Source organism: Aspergillus neoniger (assembly GCF_003184625.1).
Source record: "Aspergillus neoniger CBS 115656 unplaced genomic scaffold BO87scaffold_45, whole genome shotgun sequence".
Classification (NCBI taxonomy): Eukaryota; Fungi; Ascomycota; class Eurotiomycetes; order Eurotiales; family Aspergillaceae; genus Aspergillus; species Aspergillus neoniger.
The window spans coordinates 205,775-227,500 of NW_020291173.1; the positions used below are offsets into that span (position 1 = coordinate 205,775).

The 21,726-nt window shown below is 50.6% G+C and overlaps 5 protein-coding genes across 5 annotated transcripts in view; 4 read left to right on the forward strand and 1 right to left on the reverse strand.

The window, feature by feature from the left end:
* Positions 1-663: 663 nt before the first annotated feature.
* On the forward strand, positions 664-5,455 carry BO87DRAFT_344296 (putative SNF2 family helicase/ATPase). Its single transcript, XM_025620815.1, has 5 exons — positions 664-703; positions 770-951; positions 1,026-4,269; positions 4,335-4,792; positions 4,856-5,455. Exons 1-5 carry the CDS (start codon positions 670-672, stop codon positions 5,405-5,407), a joined length of 4,470 nt encoding a protein of 1,489 aa, XP_025475214.1. The 5' UTR covers positions 664-669; the 3' UTR covers positions 5,408-5,455.
* Positions 5,456-5,771: 316 nt separating this feature from the next.
* Positions 5,772-12,003, forward strand: BO87DRAFT_380432 (ECM29 family proteasome component). Its single transcript, XM_025624300.1, has 4 exons — positions 5,772-10,765; positions 10,842-11,041; positions 11,216-11,298; positions 11,358-12,003. Exons 1-4 carry the CDS (start codon positions 5,858-5,860, stop codon positions 11,756-11,758), a joined length of 5,592 nt encoding a protein of 1,863 aa, XP_025475215.1. The 5' UTR covers positions 5,772-5,857; the 3' UTR covers positions 11,759-12,003.
* Positions 12,004-14,156: 2,153 nt separating this feature from the next.
* On the forward strand, positions 14,157-16,919 carry BO87DRAFT_401128 (Zn(II)2Cys6 transcription factor; the record flags this gene model as incomplete). Its single annotated transcript, XM_025625584.1, has 7 exons — positions 14,157-14,415; positions 14,543-14,622; positions 14,815-14,935; positions 15,002-15,591; positions 15,660-15,839; positions 15,929-16,444; positions 16,503-16,919. The coding sequence occupies 7 exons, from the start codon at positions 14,157-14,159 to the stop codon at positions 16,917-16,919; spliced, it is 2,163 nt and encodes a 720-aa protein (XP_025475216.1).
* A 295-nt stretch (positions 16,920-17,214) lies between these two features.
* Positions 17,215-17,860, reverse strand: BO87DRAFT_447489 (uncharacterized protein; the record flags this gene model as incomplete). Its single annotated transcript, XM_025628263.1, has 2 exons — positions 17,215-17,264; positions 17,287-17,860. A coding segment is annotated over one exon (489 nt), but the record flags the coding sequence as incomplete, so codon positions are not given.
* BO87DRAFT_344301 (WW domain protein) overlaps positions 17,587-21,726 on the forward strand; it is a 4,531-nt gene continuing 391 nt past the window's right edge. Inside the window, exons 1-4 of the mRNA XM_025620816.1 lie at positions 17,587-17,730; positions 17,895-20,474; positions 20,525-21,131; positions 21,202-21,726. The exon at positions 21,202-21,726 is cut by the window's right edge and continues 391 nt beyond it. Of these exons, the coding sequence (XP_025475218.1) occupies positions 17,947-20,474; positions 20,525-21,131; positions 21,202-21,726 (3,660 nt within the window). The 5' untranslated portion in view covers positions 17,587-17,730; positions 17,895-17,946. The remainder of the gene's footprint in view (positions 17,731-17,894; positions 20,475-20,524; positions 21,132-21,201) is intronic.

The following is a 21,726-nucleotide window of genomic DNA, read 5'->3' on the forward strand; positions in this document are numbered from 1 at the left end:
TAATGATGCCGCATGCGGAATTTAAGTTGTAGACCCTGATCCCTGAATTAGAGGTGGTAAGCAGGCCCTTCGGAACGAAAGGACTAATCTGTAAAGCAGTGATAGTTAGAATAGAGAAAATTATATTATGAAATAAGGCCTGACGCCAGTTCTAAACGGTTTGTACAGCAACAAGAGAAACAGAAAAATGGCCCATGGGATCCTATCATAAGTGAATAACGATAACCCATCTCAGTTGCGAAACGCTGTAATTCCAGCAACAGGACGAGTCCAGAGCAGAAATCGGACACTGACAGCTAGGAGGCATGCGGTGCCCGAGATCATGGTGCAAACATGTATGAGACCCAAATATGATCAAAGTAGATGAAACCCAAACAACATAAGCGGATCCTCCAATTTTTATGTCACTGCAGAGCATGTTTCCATGGCCTCCTGCGTTATCTATCTATATGTAGTTATTGTTGGAAGCACAGATCCGGCCATGACTGTGCCATGGTTGACTAAGCCAATGATTAGAACGGAAAAATTCCGGACTTAACATAACCCAGCCCTATCAGCACGTGAGATCTTCTTATCAGATCGCCGTATCGGAGCAACAGTGAGAGAGTATTACTCTACTCAACACTCATTTGGTGGCAAGCTGAGGCGTCAGAGACAAGAGGGGGCGGCATGACTGTACTGAATGCAGAAATTCTTTATCCTGGTACAACTCCTTGACATCTTTTAGGGTGGCATGTCTTAATATTCTCTACTAATCTTCACGCTCCAGGCAATGTTCCGGAATCATTGGCCACTGCCTTCGTCAGGCCCGAGCAGCCAGTGACCCATGAGCATCCGAGTAAACGTCGCAAGCTGGCTTCGGCAACTCGGAGTCTTAGACAGTTCAATGGGTTATCGGACTCACGGGTACCAATAGGTTATATACCACTGGCGCGTTTCAACCTGCGCTTGGTATGTATCCTCCCTGTGTGACAGGAGCCGGCCTCTCCCGAGTCTCTTTAGACCAACCTGCTGATGCTTGATAGAACTTTGATTCTGCAACTCATGATCGAGATGACAAGGATGGTGCTACCGAGCCGCTGGATACTGTACCTGTCATCCTCGATGTAAATAGGGTTGCTCCGACCCAGTCTGCCACTGTTCAGAATGAAGGGCTGCATAGCTGTCTCAGCCTGGCACTAGTGTCGGCTTTTGGGCGTGAAACAGTTTTCACTATTGAAAGCTCTGATTCGGAGCTCGTTATATTGGGTAATCATCTGTCTCTCGCCTCAAGCCTTGCTTGCGCCGACCACTTTCAAAAGAATGTGCCTTCAATTTGTTATCAATCTACTCTTCACTGTCTGTCTGATGGGAAGACGTTCAGCTTGGAGACGGTCATCATGTGGAGGGACTCCCTTGATGTCCCAGATATCAATAAGATGCCGACTGGTCCAGCAAAAGTCTTCTCGAGGTACATCTTGCGGGATGATGATGACACAGTATTCGAAAATCTTCGGCAAAAGCACCGTAGGGATATGGGTGCAACAGGTTGGTCACCACGTGACTTCTATGACAATGTACATGTCCCACCAGACAATCCTGCTTCATCAGCAGATATAAAGTGTGACTTGTTAGAGTGTCAGCTTTTCCCCTTTCAAAGAAGGGCAGTCAGATGGTTATTGCAAAGGGAAGGCGTGGAACTTCAACCCGACGGGAGAATTGCTCCTTTAAAGCGGGAGTCTACCAGTGACCTGCCACTGTCCTTTATTAGGTTTACTGATGCGGATGGTAAAGAGTGTTTCGCCAGCCAGTTGTTTATGGTCGTTACTTCCAATATCACAAGCTGGTATGATGCCGAGAACGTCCTTAATGGGGGCGTGCTAGCCGAGGAGATGGGTTTGGGTAAGACGGTCGAAATGATCACCTTGATTTGCCTCCATCGACGCTTCACGTTCTCGGAGGATACAGGCCAGCATGAACGCGCCGACGGCTTGAAGCCATCAAGAGCGACTTTGATCATAACACCCCCGGCGATCCTTGAGCAGTGGCGGCAAGAGATTGAATTGCATGCTCCAGGGCTGAGTGTATATCACTATGAAGGGATTCAGCGTCATCCGAAACTCGCAGATAATGAACTGGTCGAGCTAATATCGGATCATGATGTTGTGCTGACTACCTACAACGTTCTTGCTCGGGAGGTCCACTATTCTGGTGATGCTCCAAAGCGAAACCTGCGCCATGAGAAGCGTTTCGAGGCAAGAAAAACGCCGCTTGTTCAGATATCCTGGTGGCGGGTCTGCCTAGATGAAGCACAGATGATTGAGAGCGGTGTCAGCAATGCAGCGAGAGTTGCTCGTCTGATTCCACGTCAACTAGCTTGGGCGGTAACTGGAACGCCTCTTCGTAAAGATATCACAGATCTTCTGGGTCTGCTGCTCTTTCTTCATTACGAACCCTATTGTGGCTTCATCTGGAATAGGCTATGCGTGTCTTTCCGATCTATTTTAGCACACATAGTTCACACAATTGCCCTTCGTCATAGCAAAGATCATGTTCGCGATGAGCTTCGTTTGCCACCACAGAAGAGGGTCGTTATAACAATCCCTTTCACTGCAGTGGAAGAGCAACAGTATGGCCAGCTGTACGAGCAGATGTGTGAAGATTGTGGCCTTGATTTATCAGGCGCACCGACAACTGATGAATGGAATCCTAATGACCCGTCAGTGGTTGAGAAGATGCGAAGTTGGCTAGTCAGGCTCCGTCAAACCTGCCTTCATCCTGCAGGCACCGGTCGCCGGACTTTGGGCGTTGGATACAACGGTCCCTTACGGTCGGTGAATGAGGTGCTCGAGGTCATGATCGACCAGAATGACGTGCTCATACATGCAGAAGAGCGCACTTTGCTCCTGTCTCAGCTTCGGCGGGGGCAGTTGCTGGAGAATGCAATGCGCAAGCATGAAGCACTCCAACTGTGGAAGGAGTGCCTGGAACGAGCAAGTGCAATCGTTAAAGAATGCCGGGACCGGTTGCAAACGGAACGTATGAAGAGTCGAGTCACATCCGCAGACGATAACCAAGATTTTGTGTCAGTAGACTCATTAAGTGATAACGAGGCGGAAGAAACCGAAAAGAACACTCGCATTGGTACATATCGTCAGAGACTGCGCTTAGCTCTCGAGGTCCAACACATCTGTGTGTTCTTTATGGGGAACGCGTATTACCAGATCAAGTCAGATCCGAAGCTCACTGAACAGGACTCTGAACAGGACTCTGAACAATTCAAACTCCTCGAGAAACAGGAAGAGGAGGCGTATACCACAGCGAAAGCCATCCGGAAGGAGATGCTGGTTGATATATCCCGAAAGGTCGGCCATTACATGAAATTGATAAGGGAAAGGTCGCACAAGAAGGAATTCGTGAACATTCCCAAGATGAAGCCCCAGGTATATAGCACAGGGCTAGAAGGTCGGCGCGTGATCGAGAAATTCGAAGACTTTTGTGAAGCCATGAATCAGCATGCTGCACAGTACGATAACTGGCGTCAAACCATGATAAAGTTCCTCTCCCAGTCACTCATCGACCAAGAGGATGAGTCGGAGCTCGAAGGTGACGAGTATGAAAAATCCACTAAGCACCAGGATGAAATGTACGTTTACATGGAAGCCTTGCGCGCAATGTTCGCCGACCGTCATGATTGCTTAACTGGACAAAAGAACGTTCTCATTGCCCATGAAGTTAAGCAAGGAATTATCCAAGCACAAAAGGGCGAAGGGCCTTCTCCAACCCTATTCTTGGAAGTGATGAACCTACGCAGTAATCTGAAGCCTGGTCCGCAACTCGGGTCCCTTCGAGGCATTATCAGTGAGCTTCGCAGCCTGACCACCGCGCTTGAATGGCAAGCGAATGAAGGAAGTTCTCGAGCGCGTGCAGAGCTCGAGAATGTCAGTCTTGTGCTAAGACATGCAAGCCAACTGGCAGCTGAACAGTCCAAGGCTGCTTCCAGCTTGGAGAGGGAGGTTGAGATGTTCCGAGATACGATGAACAATCGGCTTGAATATTATCGTCAACTGCAGCAGATATCTGACACTGTTGCCCCATATGATGAAAACAGTGTTGGTCAGCCGTTGGATGTGACACTCTTCACTTCGAAGCTCAAAAAGGAGAGTGAAATTGACGAGAAAATCTCTTCTTTGCGAGCAAAACGTCGGTACCTAATCCATCTGCGAGATGAGTCTGGCTCGGACGAGACATCAAGAATATGTGTCATCTGCCAGTCTGGGTTCGAAGTCGGTCAGTATCAGCAGCACAAATCCAAGTTAGAGCCTTCAAGTGGCGGCGGTGCTAACCTAATGCAGGTGTTCTGACGGTTTGCGGTCATAAATATTGCAAGGACTGCTTGCGAATGTGGTGGCATCAGCATCGAACTTGCCCTACGTGCAAGAAACGCTTGAAAGCAAACGACTTCCACCAGATCACGTATAAGCCGCAAGAGTTTGTCGTGCAGGAGGAGAAAGCGCCAACTAAACTAGAGTTCGAACGTCCTTCGAAAAACTCTATATATGCCGATATAAGCTCGAGCACATTGAAAGAAATCAAAAACATTGACCTGGATAGCTCCTATGGCACAAAGATTGATACTTTGGCACGGCACATCTTATGGCTTCGGGAGCATGATCCTGGGGCCAAGTCGGTTGTATTTTCTCAGTACAAAAACTTTCTTGAAATCCTCGCCAATGCGCTTTCCCGGTTCAAGATTGGTTTCAGCAGCGTTGACACCAAGGATGGCATCCAAACCTTCAAAAGTGACCCTGCAGTAAGTATAATATCCTGCCAATCAGGTTTGGCAATCAGCGTCTAACTTCTCATCGTTACTCAGGTTGAATGCTTCCTCTTACACGCCAAAGCACATTCCTCCGGTCTCAATTTAGTAAATGCCACCCATGTCTTCCTTTGTGAGCCTCTGATCAACACTGCAATTGAGCTTCAGGCTATCGCTCGCGTACACCGCATTGGCCAACATCGGCCCACCACTGTTTGGATGTATCTGGTTTCCGACACCGTCGAGCAGTCAATCTATGACCTCTCGGTGTCGCGTCGCTTAGCCCACATAGTGCAGAAGGAGAAAAAACAGGAAAAACAGCTCGCTAGTACCTCGGACAATGGAACATCAATACCCAATCTCACCGAAACTGCCATTGATTCGGCTAACTCTTTAGAGTTGCAAGATGCAGCACTGTCCAAGTTAATGGCCGGCGGGGCATCAGGAGGTGAAATGGTGAAGAAAGATGATCTATGGCAGTGTATTTTTGGTAATTCGAGCCAGAACAAACCCACAAATGGTCATCTGGCCAACGCCGGAGGTGAAGTTGCAAGGTTCTTGAGGGGTGAGGCAGCTGAACAGAGAAGGGCGGCTACTGCCCACGCTTGACCTTCAGCGAAAGATGATGACTGTATTATACGAATCACATAGTGTGGCTCATGTCATTTAAACTTTGCTTATCTACCTCTATACCATAAAATGTAATGTTTGGCTTACCTTCGTCATTACATCCTCCGATATAGGTTAGTTAGATGTGCTCCACATTAGGCAATGTCCCGAGACACCTTAGGCATAGATACCATCGTACATCTCCGTTACACGCGGTACCTGAGCCCCGGATGCTGACTAATGTGGATACTGTCTTCCCAATCGGGATGTTATCGTGGCCTCGGGTTGGCGGGGGTGACGTTGGATCGCCTGCCTTGAGCTCAGACCCAAGAACCTCTATTACTCATTACCCCCCATCATACCCCTGAGGAAGCTTTATAGACTTACTGCAGAACCAAAAATACATCAATGTGGTAATCTTTCTCTTCTTTAGACATAACCTCAATTTTCATGGCTACAGACACTACGCCAGCAAGCTCCGAAGCTCGCGAGTTGAGCTTGATATCCAAGGTTGAGCTCCGGATTGCGCTGGCGGATACCGATGCCAAACTGGAAACCCTGCTTAATACATACCTACCTCCCCTCTTATTGAAGCTGGGATCTGAAAGTCTTGCTGTTCGCAATAAAGTGATTGCAGTTTGCCAGCATGTCAACACTAGAGTCCAAGCCCCGTCTATCAAACTGCCGGTCACGGCTTTGCTGAAGCAGTTCAAAGAGCAAAAGTCCCAGCTCATCCGGCATTTCGACTTGATTTACCTTCAACAAGGTATTGATCGTCTGGGCTCAGATGCAAGAGTCGAAATCCTGCTTCCTTTGCTCCAGGGAATTTCTGAGATCGGGACATCTGTCAATCAAGCCGCCGTGGTATTTAACCTGGTCCTGCGGCTTCTGCCCTTGCTTAAGCTACCACCAAAGGGCAGCGATGATGATATACAGCTCAAGACTCGACTAGGTCTGTCCGGCCAAGATACGCAATTTCTATCGAAATGGTTTGAGAAATTGCTGCTCCTTGCTCCCGCAGATAAGAGCTCGCCGACTTGTCCCGGGTTGTCTCCTGCAGATTATACATTTTTGAACAAGGACGCCTCGATTTCAGAAACATGGAATCCTTCTGCAGAAGGTGGTCTGAATCTGACAGAAACCAAAGTCAATGCTCTAAGATTCTTGGCTAGTGGAGCTTTCAGCGACACAGAGCGATTCTTACCTGCTCTCATAGCGTCTGCAGATGCAAACTCCCGTCTCTCCGATCTTGGCGAAGAAACTCTGAAAAGATTCATTCCGAACATGGAGGCGGCAGAGGTTGTGCAACAACTTTATGGCTTGTATTTTGGAGCCGGGACGCCTGATGGCGCACCTCCGGCGCGACCTGCTTTGCAGACCAGAATCCTGATTTTCCTTGGAAAATCGATTAGAGCGACAAAGGATAGAGTGAGTGTTATGCGGGTGATTGAAGAAGGCCTTCTATCAGATGCTGCAAGGTCATCACAAGGACTGTTGGCCTCGAAGTTGAGAACACAAATATTCAACTTCACTACGTGGGTTGTTAAAATGGGTTCTCCATCTGACCTGGATGAAGTGGCACCCAAGCTCATAGCAGGCTTGAGAGATTTCATACAGTCTCAAGGATGGCCGAGTCCAGCGGCCAGCGGGCAAAGACTTCCAAGTACAGATCTGAGTCTACGGGGTCTTGCGTACGAAAGCATCGGTATTTTGGTTCCCAAAACCAATTTTGAATTGTACAATGGGCAGGAAGGTCTCTCTGGCTTTGATCTCATTCAATGGCTGTTTGCTTCCTTGAGCTCTGATGATTCCAGCTCCCAGATATTTGTGAGCATTGAACAAGCCTTGGGAAGCATACTCAACTCTTCAATAGATAGCTGGGACAGTGGCTTCCAAGACCAACTGCGGCCTTTTCTGATTCGGCAGATGAATAACTACCCTGGAGGAGAAGATCCAGCTAGCGGGTTCGCTGTCGTTCGCGGTCCTCAGTACGCTGCTGTACGTTTTGCCAACAGATTCTTGCCATACCACGATGTTGTCGCCCGCTGGATAGATCTCATGGCGATCGCGCGCGGGTCAGAAAACAAACAGGAAGTTATGGAGGAAGGCAAGAAAGGTCTACATCCATTCTGGCACCGACTTTTGAGTCCTTCAAACGATAGCCACTCGGCCATAGCCAGAAAAGATTCTATGTGGTATGACTTCCCAAAGTTTTCAGAACTTACTTGCTTCATACTTGGGTCGGCAGCCTCAAATGGAGTATCTGGTTTTTCTGCATCGGAAATTGTATCGGGTCCCTATAAGCACGCGTTTGCTTCCATTATAGCGTTCATCAGGAACATACTGCTCTGGGAGGCACTCTCTGCTTCTAATTCCACCATAGAGGTCGACCAAGACTGGGACACTAAACTTGACGTGATGCTTACATCCGACGAACACGCAAGGTCCTCTCTTAGACATTATCTTCGGGCTATCAACAAAGAAGGGGTTGTTCTGTTTTTGAACAGCGCTTTGGCCGGCCTTACCCGTGAGAGCCGGGAGGGACTGCAGCAATGCGGAAAGCATTTCGTCAGTATATGCTCTTTAGCCTCGAACGACATAGTGGAGGCGGTGGTCCCGCAGACACTAGTGCTGCGAACCCCATTGAAGAGCAACGACCAAGACATCCAGGCCATGGCTGCCCGCGCAATTGGAATCCTAGCCTCTCATCCTGCCCTTCCTGATAATGACCTCATGTCACTGGTTGTGGAGTGTTCAGAGTGCATAACGCCATGGAAAACTGCAGTTGGCGAGGGTGCACTTAGGGTTCGAGGAGCAGTATTAGCACTATCATATATGCTGAGCAGACTTGCATTCCGTAATATGATAGCCAAGGTGCCAAACGTCCATGTGGATCATTTCGTTCATACGATCCGTGACATGATCGATAACGCGCGCGACTCACTTCTTCGACGTTCCGCCCAGCTAGCAATTGGACAACTCAGTCTCTCCAAAATTCTGTCTCCTTCTATTCTTTCTGATATGGAATGGAAAGCCATCAGAGACGTTCTCGTACGAGATGCAAAGGCCGAAAGCGAAGTGGCCATAATGGCACTAGGGCTCCTCTCTTTGATCTTTCCGAAGGAGGACCCTGGTGATTCACATTTCAGTACCCTAACGGAAGCCCTCTATGGTCTACATGAAATCCGCAGCCCTGAGATACATTTCACAGTCGGTGAAGCGCTAAGCAATGCTGCGGCTGGTTGGAATTCCAAATCATTGGTTCTGGAATTCGATGTAGACTCAGAGTCGCCAGACTCATATGTGCCGGAACAAGTGCTTGCGGATATGGCTGACACAATTATTGCCAAATGTGGCGCACCGAAACCGTCGCTTAAAAGGGCATCTGCTATTTGGTTATTGAGTCTGGTCAAAAACTGCGGTCATCTATCCCTCATGCAAGATCGTCTGCGTCAATGCCAAAGCTCATTTAGCAGCCTGCTCGTTGACCGAGACGAGGTGGTACAGGAAACTGGTGCACAGGGGTTAAGCCTCGTTTATGGCATGGGCGACCAAAGCCTGAAAGACGATTTAGTGCGTGACCTGGTCAACTCCTTCACCGAGAACAATTCAACACTCGCGGGTGGCAGGGTCAGCCAAAATACAGAGCTGTTCGAACCCGGGGCTCTCCCTACTGGTGGTGGTTCCTCGGTCAATACCTACAAAGACATCATGAACCTCGCATCCGAAGCCGGTGACCCAACCCTTGTATATCGCTTCATGTCCTTAGCTTCGAATAATGCCCTCTGGTCGAGTCGTGCGGCCTTCAGCAAAATGGGCATCAGCAGTATCTTTTCTGACTCGAGCGTCAACGGTTACCTGGCGAAGAACCCTAAGATTTATCCTAAGCTATTTCGCTACCGGTTCGACCCTAACCCCAATGTTCAGCGGTCCATGAATACCATCTGGAAGGCCTTGGTCAAGGACCCGATGGAAGTTATTGAGACCCATTTTGATGAGATCATGAATGATCTGTTGAGAAGCCTCTTGGCGGGTCGGGAATGGAGGGTTCGGCAGGCAAGTTGTACTGCAATCGCCGATCTAATCCAGGGCCGTCAGCCCGAAAAGTACGCGCAGTACATGGATGAAATCTTTACCAAGGCCTTCAAGCTTTTAGATGATATTAAAGAGACCGTTCGAGCTTCAGCATTGAAGCTTTGCCAGACGATTACCAATGCGATTATCCGCACATTGGAGACAAGCAACACTGATACCAAGCGAGCTGAAACCATGCTACGAAGCGCTATCCCATTCCTATTGAGTGATAAGGGCATGGAATCCGGCGTTGAGGAGGTCCAAGGATTTGCCATCGGAGCCCTGATTCAAATGATCCGAAAAAGCCCAGGCGGACCATTGCGGCCGTTCATACCCCACATGATGGAACAGTTTCTGAATTCTTTGAGTTCACTGGAGCCTCAAGCAGTCAACTACGTTCATCTAAACGCCGATAAGTATGGTCTGACAGGCCAAGATATCGACAAGATGAGATTGTCCAGTATTCGAACATCTCCCATGATGGAAGTGATTGAAAGATACCTCATAGACATGCTGGATGAAGAGAGTATGAAAGAGTTTGCCACGAGGCTGGAAGGTGTGTTGCGCTCGGCCGTTGGGCTTCCATCTAAGGTTGGCTGTAGCCGGGTTTTGGTCCTTTCAAGCATGCGGTCCATGCTCTTCCGTCCCTATGCAGATCGTTTCATACAGCTCCTCGGCAAATTCGTGGTGGATCGCAATGACACCGTCAGTGCATCCTACTGTACATCTATTGGCTATCTCCTGCGTCTCGCCTCGGATAATCGAGTGCTTAAGACAATCGAACATGCTAAAGAACTATACATGACCGCCGAAGACTCTAATCAGCGGGCCATTTCAGCCGAGATTTTACAAGCCGCTTCGAAGTTGTCTAATGACCGGTTTATGGCCTTCGCTACGGCTGCACTGCCATTCATATTTGTGTCCAAATGTGACTTGGATGAGCACGTCAGAGAGGTGTTCGAGAAGACGTGGCAGGATAACGTCGGAGGCAACCGCACGGTGTCTCTCTACATCAAGGAAATTACCGACTTGGTGTCCAGCAATTTAGAATCGGCCCGGTGGGCCATTAAGCATACGGCAGCTTTGGGGCTTGCAAAGGCCATCATGTCGCTGGACTCGGAAATTGATCTCTCGACAAGCGAGTATGTTTGGCCTGTGCTGGAGAGAGCTGTGGCCGGGAAAACGTGGGAGGGCAAAGAAGTTGTGTTAGAAGCGTTTGTGAAGTTCTCGGGCCAGGCGAAGAAATTATGGCAAGAGAAGCCAACGCTTGGAGAAACAATGAAGGTAGGCCTTTGCCTCCGAAACATTTGAAACTTCGATGGGCCGCTCTCTGACTGCCGGTGAAATTGTTCCCTTCTAGACTATCACTATCAGAGAAGCGAAGCGGAATAACCCTGCATATCGCCCCCATGCGCTTACTGCTCTTGGCGGAGTGGCTCAAGCACGCAAAGACTTGGATCTGATGTCAGACGCTATTGCCATTGTCACCCACGTGCTGGATGATGTTGAAGATCAAGGAGATCCAATGGATGTGGATTCAGGCAAGGATCAAAAGCCGAAGTATGTTCCCTGTCTGTATCTCGTATGCTCTCAGTCCACGCGTTTCCTTTCTACTCATTCCTCTGTTCTCGGGGTTACTTTTGATTGGTCTTGATATGTTGGCGGAAATGAATCCGAGAGATATTCTCGTGTGACTCGGCGAGGATACACGGCAGTTGCTGATTACCTCTGCAGACAAACCCTGGACGACACGTTGGCGGCTTGTGTGGTATGTATCTTACAATGCCTCAGTTTTGCATCGCATACTTCAGCAAAGAGTGGGTTCCCCTGCAGTTGGCATCTCCACCCAATCATCAATATGCTAACGGAAATCAAGCCCTCCGCGGACATCTGGATGAGTCGAGACCGGTGTTGCACAGAATCCTAGTGGGCCATGGGGGCAGAAACGTGCAGGTTACATTGTACCGGGAGCTGCGCGCAGTCTTTGACCAAATCGGGGCGTGGGCATCGGACCGGAGTGGCGAACCCGATCGCCGTGGGCCCCAGGAGTCCTTGGCGGCGCTAACAGTAGAGATCTTCGCCCATGAGATAGACCTCTCCGTTGAAGCCGTTCGAGCTGAACGCGCCCAAGCGGCTGTCGCATACTTTGAGCTCTGCAAGCAGACGGAACTCCTGATCGATCAGGCCATCCAGAAACTGGTGAAAAGCTGGCGGGAAGAGGAAAGATCGGGGCCAGTGCGACAGATCTTGGATCGGGCACTCGTCCATCTGCAATGATTCCTGTGACATGGGTACGTATGCGGGGGAACGAATGTCTCAGAGTCGGAATATTGATCATGGGACTTTCTAGTACTGTATGTGTATCATCCACCTTAGTCCGTACCTCTACTGGGTATTATCAGGAACCCGAGCCTTTCCTGAATGTGCCCGTCCCAATCAGGAGGCATGCACAGGAAAGGGGCGGGGAGCGGTTGTAAGGGTGTCGTTTGGGCAGAAGCGCCGGAGGACTTACAATAAATCAGAGAGATAGATATCTAGATTATAGCCAAGGTGCATAATACCCAACCTTAACTTGCCTCTGTAGCGTAATGCAGACCTGCGCCTAACCAATCATACTTCGTCCAAGCCACCACTGACCGGAGAATGGGATGTCCGTCCCATGGACAAATCTGAGGGACTGGATGGAAGGTAAGTAAGAGAGAGGAAGCGGTTGCTTTCAATTCGCAGCAACTGAGCGTGGTTGCGGGCAAGCCCGAGGAATCTAGATTGGCCCAGGCGCGTCTAGCAGAGCAAGGCTAGACTCACCTGGGTTAGCACCGGCTATTGGTACAGACGCAGCTTGGTAATTCATGGTAATGACTGCTGTATGTAGACCGAACATACGCCGGTTGTTACGTGGCCCGTACGCCTTCTCATCGCGTAATGTAAGTTACTAGGAAGTAATAGTAACTTCCTAGCCGGCATTGAAAGCCGTCCATCCATCCATCCGACGGATCAGGACCAAAGCCAGGGGAACTATCTACAAAGTAGTTAGTAAGTCCTTACTACTAACTACTTACTCCCCCGCCATTAAGGTTGGTAAGGTTGGGTGGATGCGCTTTCAGCTCTTCCCACTTTTCTCAACTGCCACTATTTGAATATAGATACATCCACTTGTCTGGCTAGCATCCTTCTGGCAGCCACCCAGCGTGGCTCGGCCCCGAAAAATATGACGTGAATCTACCAAGGATTGGGTTAGAAAGGTTCCAAGTCCAGTCCGGAGCTTGCACCCATCGTGGCTTCGCGAGTCTCAAAGTGGATGCATCGTCCGATACCGACCCAAACCTGACCAGATGAGACAGAGCCATCATGACTCGTTCACGGCCCCCCGTATATATCGGCGTGGCCGAACTCACCTGACGCCTTTCCCCTCCCCCAAAATCCAGCCTGAACCGTGGGCCCTGGTCTATATTCAGGTCGCGACTATAGCCTGCCCAGTGCTCACGGAGGGAACGTATCGATCAATCAATCAATTAATCGTAAACAGAAGACAAGCTGCGAGACATGTGTGTCATGGAGTAGATCATGGTTAGTACTACTCCACTTAAAAGGTTCCTGGACCTAATTGGATGCCAGGAAGGAGATGTTGACCCCCAAAGTTGAGGAAGGAAAAGCATCGTCCCATCAGCATCCTTGGTAGCAACTTTGCTCTGGCTAGCATGACTGGTCTGTTCCTCTTCTCTCGGCCCCGGCGGGCTTTATTTCAAATCTTCTTTCTTTTTACCCTCGCTGCCACATGGTTGGCATCTGCAATCCATGGTCTAGGATAGTCGAGTACTACTTCCTTAGTACTTAGTAGTTTCTGTATCCTAGGGTCTTCATTGGAACCAAGTCTCTTCGCCTAAGATACGGGCCTAACCACATCCATCCCGGGGGTTTGTTTCCCCTCTCCCTTTTACCTCAGTTCTCCCTGGATCACCCACAGACAAACACGCCATTCGCGTCAAGGTGGTAGTTGGGCTGCTGCCTCTCCATTCGCCTGTTCGCAGTTCGCCTTTCACCCTGTCTAATCCCATCGGAACCGCCACTGTGGACAGGGCTGGCTGATGATCTTGAGAACGCCTCTTCTATTCCATTTTATTTTTATTTTAATTTTTAATTTTTTTTCCATGGCGTTTCTGCATCAGCTCCGTCTTGTACCTGATCCTATCTTTCCCTTTCTCTCACCCTCCTCACGAACTACTACTTTTCTGGACAGCTCTGCAGACTCCAGACTCCAGACTCCAGATTCCCACTCCTATCTTTCGTTCCCGTTTTTTTTTACCCCCTTCTCTTCTTTCTCTTTAGACTTTTTTTTTTTACCTATTTTTCTTTTCCCTTTTTCCCCCCATTGTTTTTTTCAGCCTCCATTATTCGCTCCACCCTATAGATAATCCCTTTTAAGGATGCATAAACGACACTACTTCCGATTTCGTTTATCTTCATCCGTGGCCCCCAGCCCATTTGCCTCTTAACTTACCGAACATGGTTGTTTCTCTTCATCTATAGTCACCCGACTGGCATCCTCCCTCCACTTATTTTTTGACCTCTTTTTTCTTATACTTTCTTCTTCCTTTTGATGCACTCAGTTGCTCTTTCTTCTTTCTCAATCTCCCATAGACTCCACACATTATATAGCCTAGGAAGCCTATAGAGTATGGGTGTCTACGCTCCCGTCACCATCCAGACATCTCTTGTTGATGCGTCATTCCCAGCGTTAGCCCTAAAAGCGACTTCTTCCATGGCAGCCGTCAGTATATCGATGACAACCCGTCCTGGTCGGTCTTCCAGGAAGCAGCCTCTAAGATTGCCTATCATTGCCCCCAAGAGTTGTCTGGTGAGCCCCAGCGCCGGCTTGGACCCTCCGACGCCCAAGAAGGTTTCGGTCCGCCAGCACCGACTGCGCTTCCCACCCCGTTCCCGAACTGGTTGCTGGTATGTCCGCTGGCGCGGAAAAAAGCCTTCATTTCCCGTTCTGTGGGTATCTCTAATGTCATCTTACCCTCCCAGGACGTGTAGAGTGAGCCCATCCTCCCGTGTCAGAAGCAAACGCCGTGATTTCCGACGTTCCGTACAGCGAGATGCTAACTTGTTTTGCCTTGTTTGGAAGTAGAGCCGCAAAGGTGAGTGCTTGGGTTTCCCGAAGAGACAGTCACATCTCTGCAAGGGCCTTTTCTTCTGCCTGCTCCAATGCGACGATATACTCACTAACGCGCAATTCAGTCAAGTGCGACGAAGTTCACCCTCAGTGTAATGTGCTTCATCCAGAGCCATGTGAGCGCTGCGCTGTTCCATGCTGACCTGATCCGATCCAGCAATGTGCTCGTCTGGGCCATGTCTGTGACTACCAACCACGATTGTGCTTTCGAGATGATACCCGTCGCGTAAGGGAGCGCATGCCGGATGTTAGGACCGCGGGAAACGTGGTTTGGGACCGTGAGCAGCCGTAACCCTCTTTTGCCCTTGGATTGTGTCTAATAAATTCATGGTTTTTCGTCTCAGCGACAGTCACTTCGCGGAAAACTAGCGTGCCTCCAGCTACATGCGATTTACTCCCGCCCTTCGCGACACTCACATCAGATGAAGAGCGTGAGAGAAAGGCGCAAGCAGCGGTACCTGGAACTTACCATGTGATAGCCATCCCAGAGAGTTTCTCTCGACTGCCTGAGTATGCAGACGCGGACTCTGAACAAGACTCTGGGAACGATGCTCTGCTCGAAAACGCTAGTGGCAGTAATCCCCCGATCGAAGATGACAATTGGGTCCATGGACCAAATGTTGTTGTATTGAAGAGCTTCAAGTCTGCACGAAGACACTTGTACCCAGACAGAAGAAGTACCCCTCAATCACCTGAATCAGACCAGGGAAGCTTCTCATTATCTGCACCTTCGGTATCGGAATTGATCCCGGACTATCCGGCCACCGGTGTACAGCATATGCAGGAAAGCGCCGAACCCAATTACTCTCAAATGCTTCTTCTCGAACATTTTCGTCAGTTCGTGTGTTTCCAGCTCCTTCCATGCACTGGCCTTCTCAACATCAATGGTCTGGATGCGACTGTGTTTGAACGTGAGGCGTCAAACTTCCCTCCTGTGCGTAATGCTTGCCATTTCGGGTGTCAGATAAATTTTATGTGGAATCTAATCTCTAAATTTTCTAGCTATACCATACAATGATGGCTCTATCCGCTCTCAGTCTAGTTCGCCACGGGGGTGGCCATCACATCGATGCCTCATATTACTACGATCGGGTTGCCGCTCTTTCCCATGGTAGTCTCTGCAATGAAGACCACTTCTCCGATGCTCTGTATCTGACACATTTTTTGATGCTTGTTTATGAGGTGGGTCTTTTGGTTGATCCCTTTCCTACTCATGCTCGCGCCTAAGGCGTTGCGTACAATTAATAGGAATTAAATGCTGAATTCGCTAGGTTGTGGCCGCCAACCCCGGTGGTTCAAACCTTTGGTCGCACCACGTCTCTCGGCTGCTTCATTTAGCCTTGCTGCGGCAATCAATTCCGGGGGCTGAACGATTCCCTTGCATCGCTTGGTGGGTATGCCACGTGGATCTATATGCGCTGTTCAGCGGTGCAGGCACGGGGGAGTTTGTCCGCGCCGTTCTCGACAACCAGCTGCTACTAGACTTGCAGTCGCTGTGTTGTGCAGTTGGGCCCAGTGACTCGGAATATCCACACGCTGATAACAGCTTACCTCTGATCCTGCGATTATATTACGACACCTTTACATTAGCCATCCGAATCGGACTCCTCGCCGTTGAGACGCGGGATGCCAAGGAGTCTTACCTGAACAACTACTTGGGCTCGCGGCGACAGGAACTAAGGGAGGTACGTGATGTGCTCATAAGGTTATGGGGCCAGCAGGAAGTTGGGTACTTGTACCAGAATCAAATTAGTCTTTCAGAACAGTCGCAGAGTCTGTTGCAGCCGGTTAGTCAGTCCCCTTCGCTTCACCTGGGCGCGTGGTGTTAACGGCTGTACCATCTAGCTTGCTATTCTGTATCACACCAGCCTGCTCTTCTCCTCGACCAGTCTCTGGGCAGGACAGCGATTGGAGTCTGGGGCTGCCTCAGACGAGGAGATTCACCACCACGCGATGCGAATCTTACAGATCGTATCGGGGATCGTGGGGAAGGGGCGAGCAGGGGACCGGCGATTCATTGCCTTTCCCATATTCCTGGCGGGTGCTGTGGCTCCAACAAGTGGGCTGAAAATGATGGCCTTGGAGCTACTATCCAACCTAGAGGAGGGCGAAATTGGGTATAATTCGGCTACAACATGTCAGATGTTGCAGGTATTTTTTGAACGGCAAATCCAGCATTCTCAGCGTGGAGGCCATGCGCTGGAGGTCGAATGGGCGGAGGTGCTGGCCAAGCATGGGCGACCTCTAGTCAACTACGGTTGATTCATTTCGGCATAAGTTTGCGAGTTCTCTCGGGGGACTTTGGAGCTGGAGTTGTAGGATTTGGACATTACTCTCAGCTTGGGATATATATATTTTTTGAGTCTGTTTGGATTGCGGATATAGACGGGGCCCGTATACGCCAGCGCCTTTTTAGCATTTTTGTTAGGACTTACGAAGTGAACGAAGTCAGGATAATAATACTAAACCAACCATGACCAGATGGATCACGACCCATGCTTGTCATCATAGTGGGCATGTTGATCCACATCCGGACTATGTTACTTAAATTGTTTATTAAGGTACCGCGGCGGGCCGATCCCGATGCTCGGGGAGGAGATAAACCGTCTAGATACTACTAAGCACTGACTACTAAGTATATCGCAGGGTCCCCACCGGCAGTTGGAAAAGCGACACACAGCCAGACCTGGTGCTAGTAGCAGCCACATGCAACCCTAGGGTATCGCATGGTTCAGGGAAGGCCAAACCTGCAGCACCGTGAAGGAGGAGATCAACCATTTCCGACTGATTATTCGCGGAGAGCTGCCCCTCATGCACCGTTGGGGCCTTTGCGCTGAGCCAATGATGCGCCCGCCAGCATCCCCCTCGGCGGCTAATCTGTCGAGCCACCAGCTTTGCCCAAGAGGAATCTCGCTGCCTCCTGCTTTCTTTCCTTCCTTGTTCCTCTTTCTCTCCTTTCTCTCTGCATTGCAAGTTGGTCCTTTGGTTGGCTTCAAGAACGACGAAGAATGAGCGACAGTCGTTGATACCCCCGGGCACACGGCATCTCTCTTACTAGAACCAGTGACTTCCAGTCCGTTTGTCCCTTCCCCCGCATTTCCCTCTCTATCTCCTGTTCCTTTTCCCTCCTCTCTTCCTTCTACTTTCCCTCGTCTTTTCGTCTGGTCGCATTCATTCGTTCTTGGATGGGCGCTCTTGCTCGTTCGAGAAGGCTAATCTTTACATCTCTCTCTCTAGCTATCTTCCGTTCTACTGATCTCCAATCTATTCAGCAAAGACCTAGGACAGCATGAGTCGTCCCAGCGCAAGCCGTCAGGGTTTTCGCTCCCAGGAGGAGCTCTTCCTGAATACTGCATCGGGGCAACCGCAGGCCGATTCGCCCGTCATTGAACCGCTGCGCATTGGCAAGCGAGAAACCCCTTCCCCCGCGTCGGCGCATAGCGCCCCTCTGCCCTATCCCGACGATAGACAGAGACCCCAGCATGTTCGTGGCTCAGGTTCGAGTGGCTCTAGTCCAGTATCTCACGGTGGAGCTGCTCTGGGAGACTCCCCCACGGTTCCCAGCAATATGTCGGCTGGCTCCGGCATATCTCAGACTTCCGATTATATGGCTTCTCTGCGGCTGCGTGAGCCCAAGCAGGCCACTCTAGCTGAGCGACGAGGCAATGTCCCGAAACCTTTGCCCGAATCCCCCGCAGGGGACTCTCCGGACCGCGAAGGACTATTTTCGCGACTTCATCAGCGCATGCCGGGCCTGGCAGCTCCAGCTCCAGCTCCAGCTCCAAGCATTCAGTCCCAGTCGGCCGGGTACCCAGACCACCGTCAGCAGTACTATCCACCTCCTCAAGCTTCAAACAAACCGGCAGCAGCACACAATCTACAGCCGCCAAACAATGCTATCAACCGAATAAGCTCAACGGCGTCAAACTCGACGACTCGTGCTCAACGCGGCTCTCCGCCGCCTCCAGAAACCCCGGTGGTTGAGCCAGGGCAGCATGCGACGTCTGATATCGAGGCGCGGTATGCCGCCTCGGGGATTGCGGGAACATCGACATTAGCAGGACTTCAGTCTCAGAGTGCTGCTGCCCAGAGAAGAGCTGAGCAATATGCCGGCCAGCAGCCCAGAATTCAACAGCCAACTCCACCGGTCCCAAGGCCATGGACCCCGACGGAGCAGCCTGGAAGCCAGCCACATGGGCCACCCACTGTCTATCAAGGTGCTGAGGTCGTCTCCGAAGGTAACCCTCCGACAAGTTCCACGCCTCCTATGCCTGCAGGGGCGTCAGCGCAGCCCCAGCCAGCGTCCCAACCCACTAGGATTCCTCCGAATGCACTAGAGCAAGATCTGGAAAGAATGCGCATAAGCTCCTCCCCTCCTCCAGCCTACTCGAGTGTCCCAGGACCCGTAGTATCGCAGGGTTATCCGAATGAGAAGCAGCGTGCTCCAGTATCGACGAGTCAGCCCAGCTCGTCAACTGGGCACCCCGCGACCTCTGGACCGGCAAACGGTGCCAAAGAAGCCAATGATGCAAACGGTGCTGCAATGGCCACTGGTCCGTTCGTGTCAGCCCATGATCACCCAGCATTTGCAAATGAATCAAGGCAGCAACAGCAGCCGCAGCCGCAGCCGCAGCAGAAGCAGTCACCCCCACCTCAGATGCAACCGCAGCCACAAGAGTCGAGATACTCTCCTCCGAATGTCGCTCAAACTCCAGTTCAGAATGGGAATCATGCGATCGTGCAGCAGACCATCGTTAGCAATCTACCAACGCCATCTGTGGCACCATCCTCACCTCCACCGCTACCAGAAGGTTGGATCGCTCATCTCGATCCCAATTCGGGTCAATACTACTATATCCACCTCCCGACTCAGTCCACACAATGGGAGTTCCCCAAGGGTCCGACTCCTCTGAATCTCAACGACACCCCGCTATCCCCGGTAGGCAGCGTATATAGCAGCCATCCTCTGGCATCGCCCGCTTTATCAACATTCGGTAAACCCTTGGCATCTCCTGGTCTTCCCTTGACTCCAGGATTTGAGAGTTTACAGTCTCCAATTGTGTCAGGGTTCACCACGGGGCCCCCTCCAATCAGTGGGATCGATATGTACAAGGTTGCTCCTACAAATGGGGTCTATTTTGGCCCCTATCTCCGCTACACAAACATGGACGTAGAGCGTGGCATCTGGCTAGGCTCCATTCTCTTGGTGACAGATGCCGCACAGCCTCCCACCATTCATATTCACCAGAGTGTCGATCTGTCTCCGAATCCACGTCAGCTTAAGGCCATGCCAATTGCGGTTCATCAGCGATGGACCTTCTACAGGTACGAAATAGATTTACGTATGGAAGAGGCCGGACCTGCCAAATGGACTTACGCTATCACCTCACATCTTGGTTGCACACGCTACGAATTTCTAGTTGCGGGACGATACGAGACTGGTTGGCGCTTCATCACCACTTCGGGAAACGATTTCTCTATGAATGTGAATGCCAACGAGAGATCTCGCCTCGGTGGTGTAGGCTTCATGTGGAAAGACATCATGCAGAAGCATAATGAGATTGGAGGATTCCATACCCAGCTGTGTCTAGGAGGCCAGATCTACGCCGATCGGATGTGGAAGGAGGTTCCATGCCTCAAACAATGGCTTGCACTCAGTGGGAAGGAAATCCGGAAGAAGACGCCATGGACAACTGCCCACGAAGAGGACGTCTCTCATGCTTACTTTCACTATTATACGAGCCATTTTGATCAGCCCTATCTCAGAGAAGCCTTTGCTCAGATCCCTTATGTTTGTCAGATCGATGATCATGATATGTAAGTCTGTGCCTTGCCCCCACGACAGGAGCCCATGCTAATGAAGCTAGCTTCGACGGATTTGGTTCCTACCCAGAGCACATGCAGTTTTCCAACATGTTCAAGAATATTGGACGAGTAGGCATAGAGATGTATCTGTTGTTCCAGCACCATGCCACACTGGATCTGCTCCGTAATTCTCAGAGCGACGTCGATCTGTTCACCATCACCGGCACTGGTTGGCATTTTGTCAAATACCTGGGGCCCGCTGTTGTTGCCGTCGGCCTCGACTGTCGCTCAGAGCGCAATCCTCACCAGGTTGTTGCTGGACCCACGTATCAGGGGATCTTCCCCAAGGTTGCCATGTTACCCCCAACCGTGCAGCATTGCTTGTGGATGCTTTCAGTGCCAATTATCTACCCGCGCCTGGAGACCGCTGAACACATCGCACACACCGTCGCTACGGGGAAGAGGGCAGTCACGGGGGCATATAATGCCCTTGGAAAAGTCACTAGCTCTGTGGCCGGTGTAGTCGGAGCCAAGGGCATGGTTGGGTCAGGGTTCGACTCGGTCAAACGGGCTGTGGGCAAAACCGGTCTGATGGGCGGAATCCTCAGCCCTTTCGGTGAACTTGACCTTTTAGATGAGTTGCGTGATCAGTGGACCCATGAGTCCAAGGTACGTGTAACCTCATGCTATATTTACTATCGGTGCACAATCACAGCCGCAGGACTAACCGCATGGATAGGATCTCGAACGAACCTATCTTATTCGCACCCTCCAGGGCATTGCCCATCAAAAGTCGCTCCGCATGACTTTCCTTTCGGGCGCCGTCAACGCCTGTGGTGCTGGACTCGTGCATGATCCGTCTTTCCCCTCCAACCATAAAACCATGTATCAACTCATATCGTCACCAGTAGTTAACAACCCTCCACCGTCATATGTCATCAAGCTTCTCCATGGTAGCAACAAACCCCTATATGTCCCAGCTAACGGTCAGCGCTCGACTCCCTCGAAGCCTACCGATACTAAGGAAGACATGCTGGAGCTGTTCCAGTCTGATGTTACCGGACAGCCTCGTGAACACCGGAAGCTGATTGGTCGTCGAAACTATGTTGCTATTGTTGCCTACGATCCCGATGTCGTCAACACGATGTACGGCCATCCAGGCCAAGGAAGTGGGAAGTTGAACCTTGCGGTGGACTATATGGTGCAGGGCGATGGGACATTTGGCGCTGTGGTCAAGTATGGGCCTGTGATTGTTCCTAGCTTG

Coding starts and splice junctions, on each gene's coding strand:
- BO87DRAFT_344296 (XM_025620815.1), top strand. CDS start 670: ATGACTGTACTGAATGCAGAAATTCTTTATCCTG. Junction 704..769: donor TGCAGAAATTCTTTATCCTG/GTACAACTCCTT, acceptor TTCACGCTCCAG/GCAATGTTCCGGAATCATTG. Junction 4,793..4,855: donor CCTTCAAAAGTGACCCTGCA/GTAAGTATAATA, acceptor ATCGTTACTCAG/GTTGAATGCTTCCTCTTACA.
- BO87DRAFT_380432 (XM_025624300.1), top strand. CDS start 5,858: ATGGCTACAGACACTACGCCAGCAAGCTCCGAAGCTCGCGAGTTGAGC. Junction 10,766..10,841: donor CGCTTGGAGAAACAATGAAG/GTAGGCCTTTGC, acceptor GTTCCCTTCTAG/ACTATCACTATCAGAGAAGC. Junction 11,042..11,215: donor GGCAAGGATCAAAAGCCGAA/GTATGTTCCCTG, acceptor TTACCTCTGCAG/ACAAACCCTGGACGACACGT.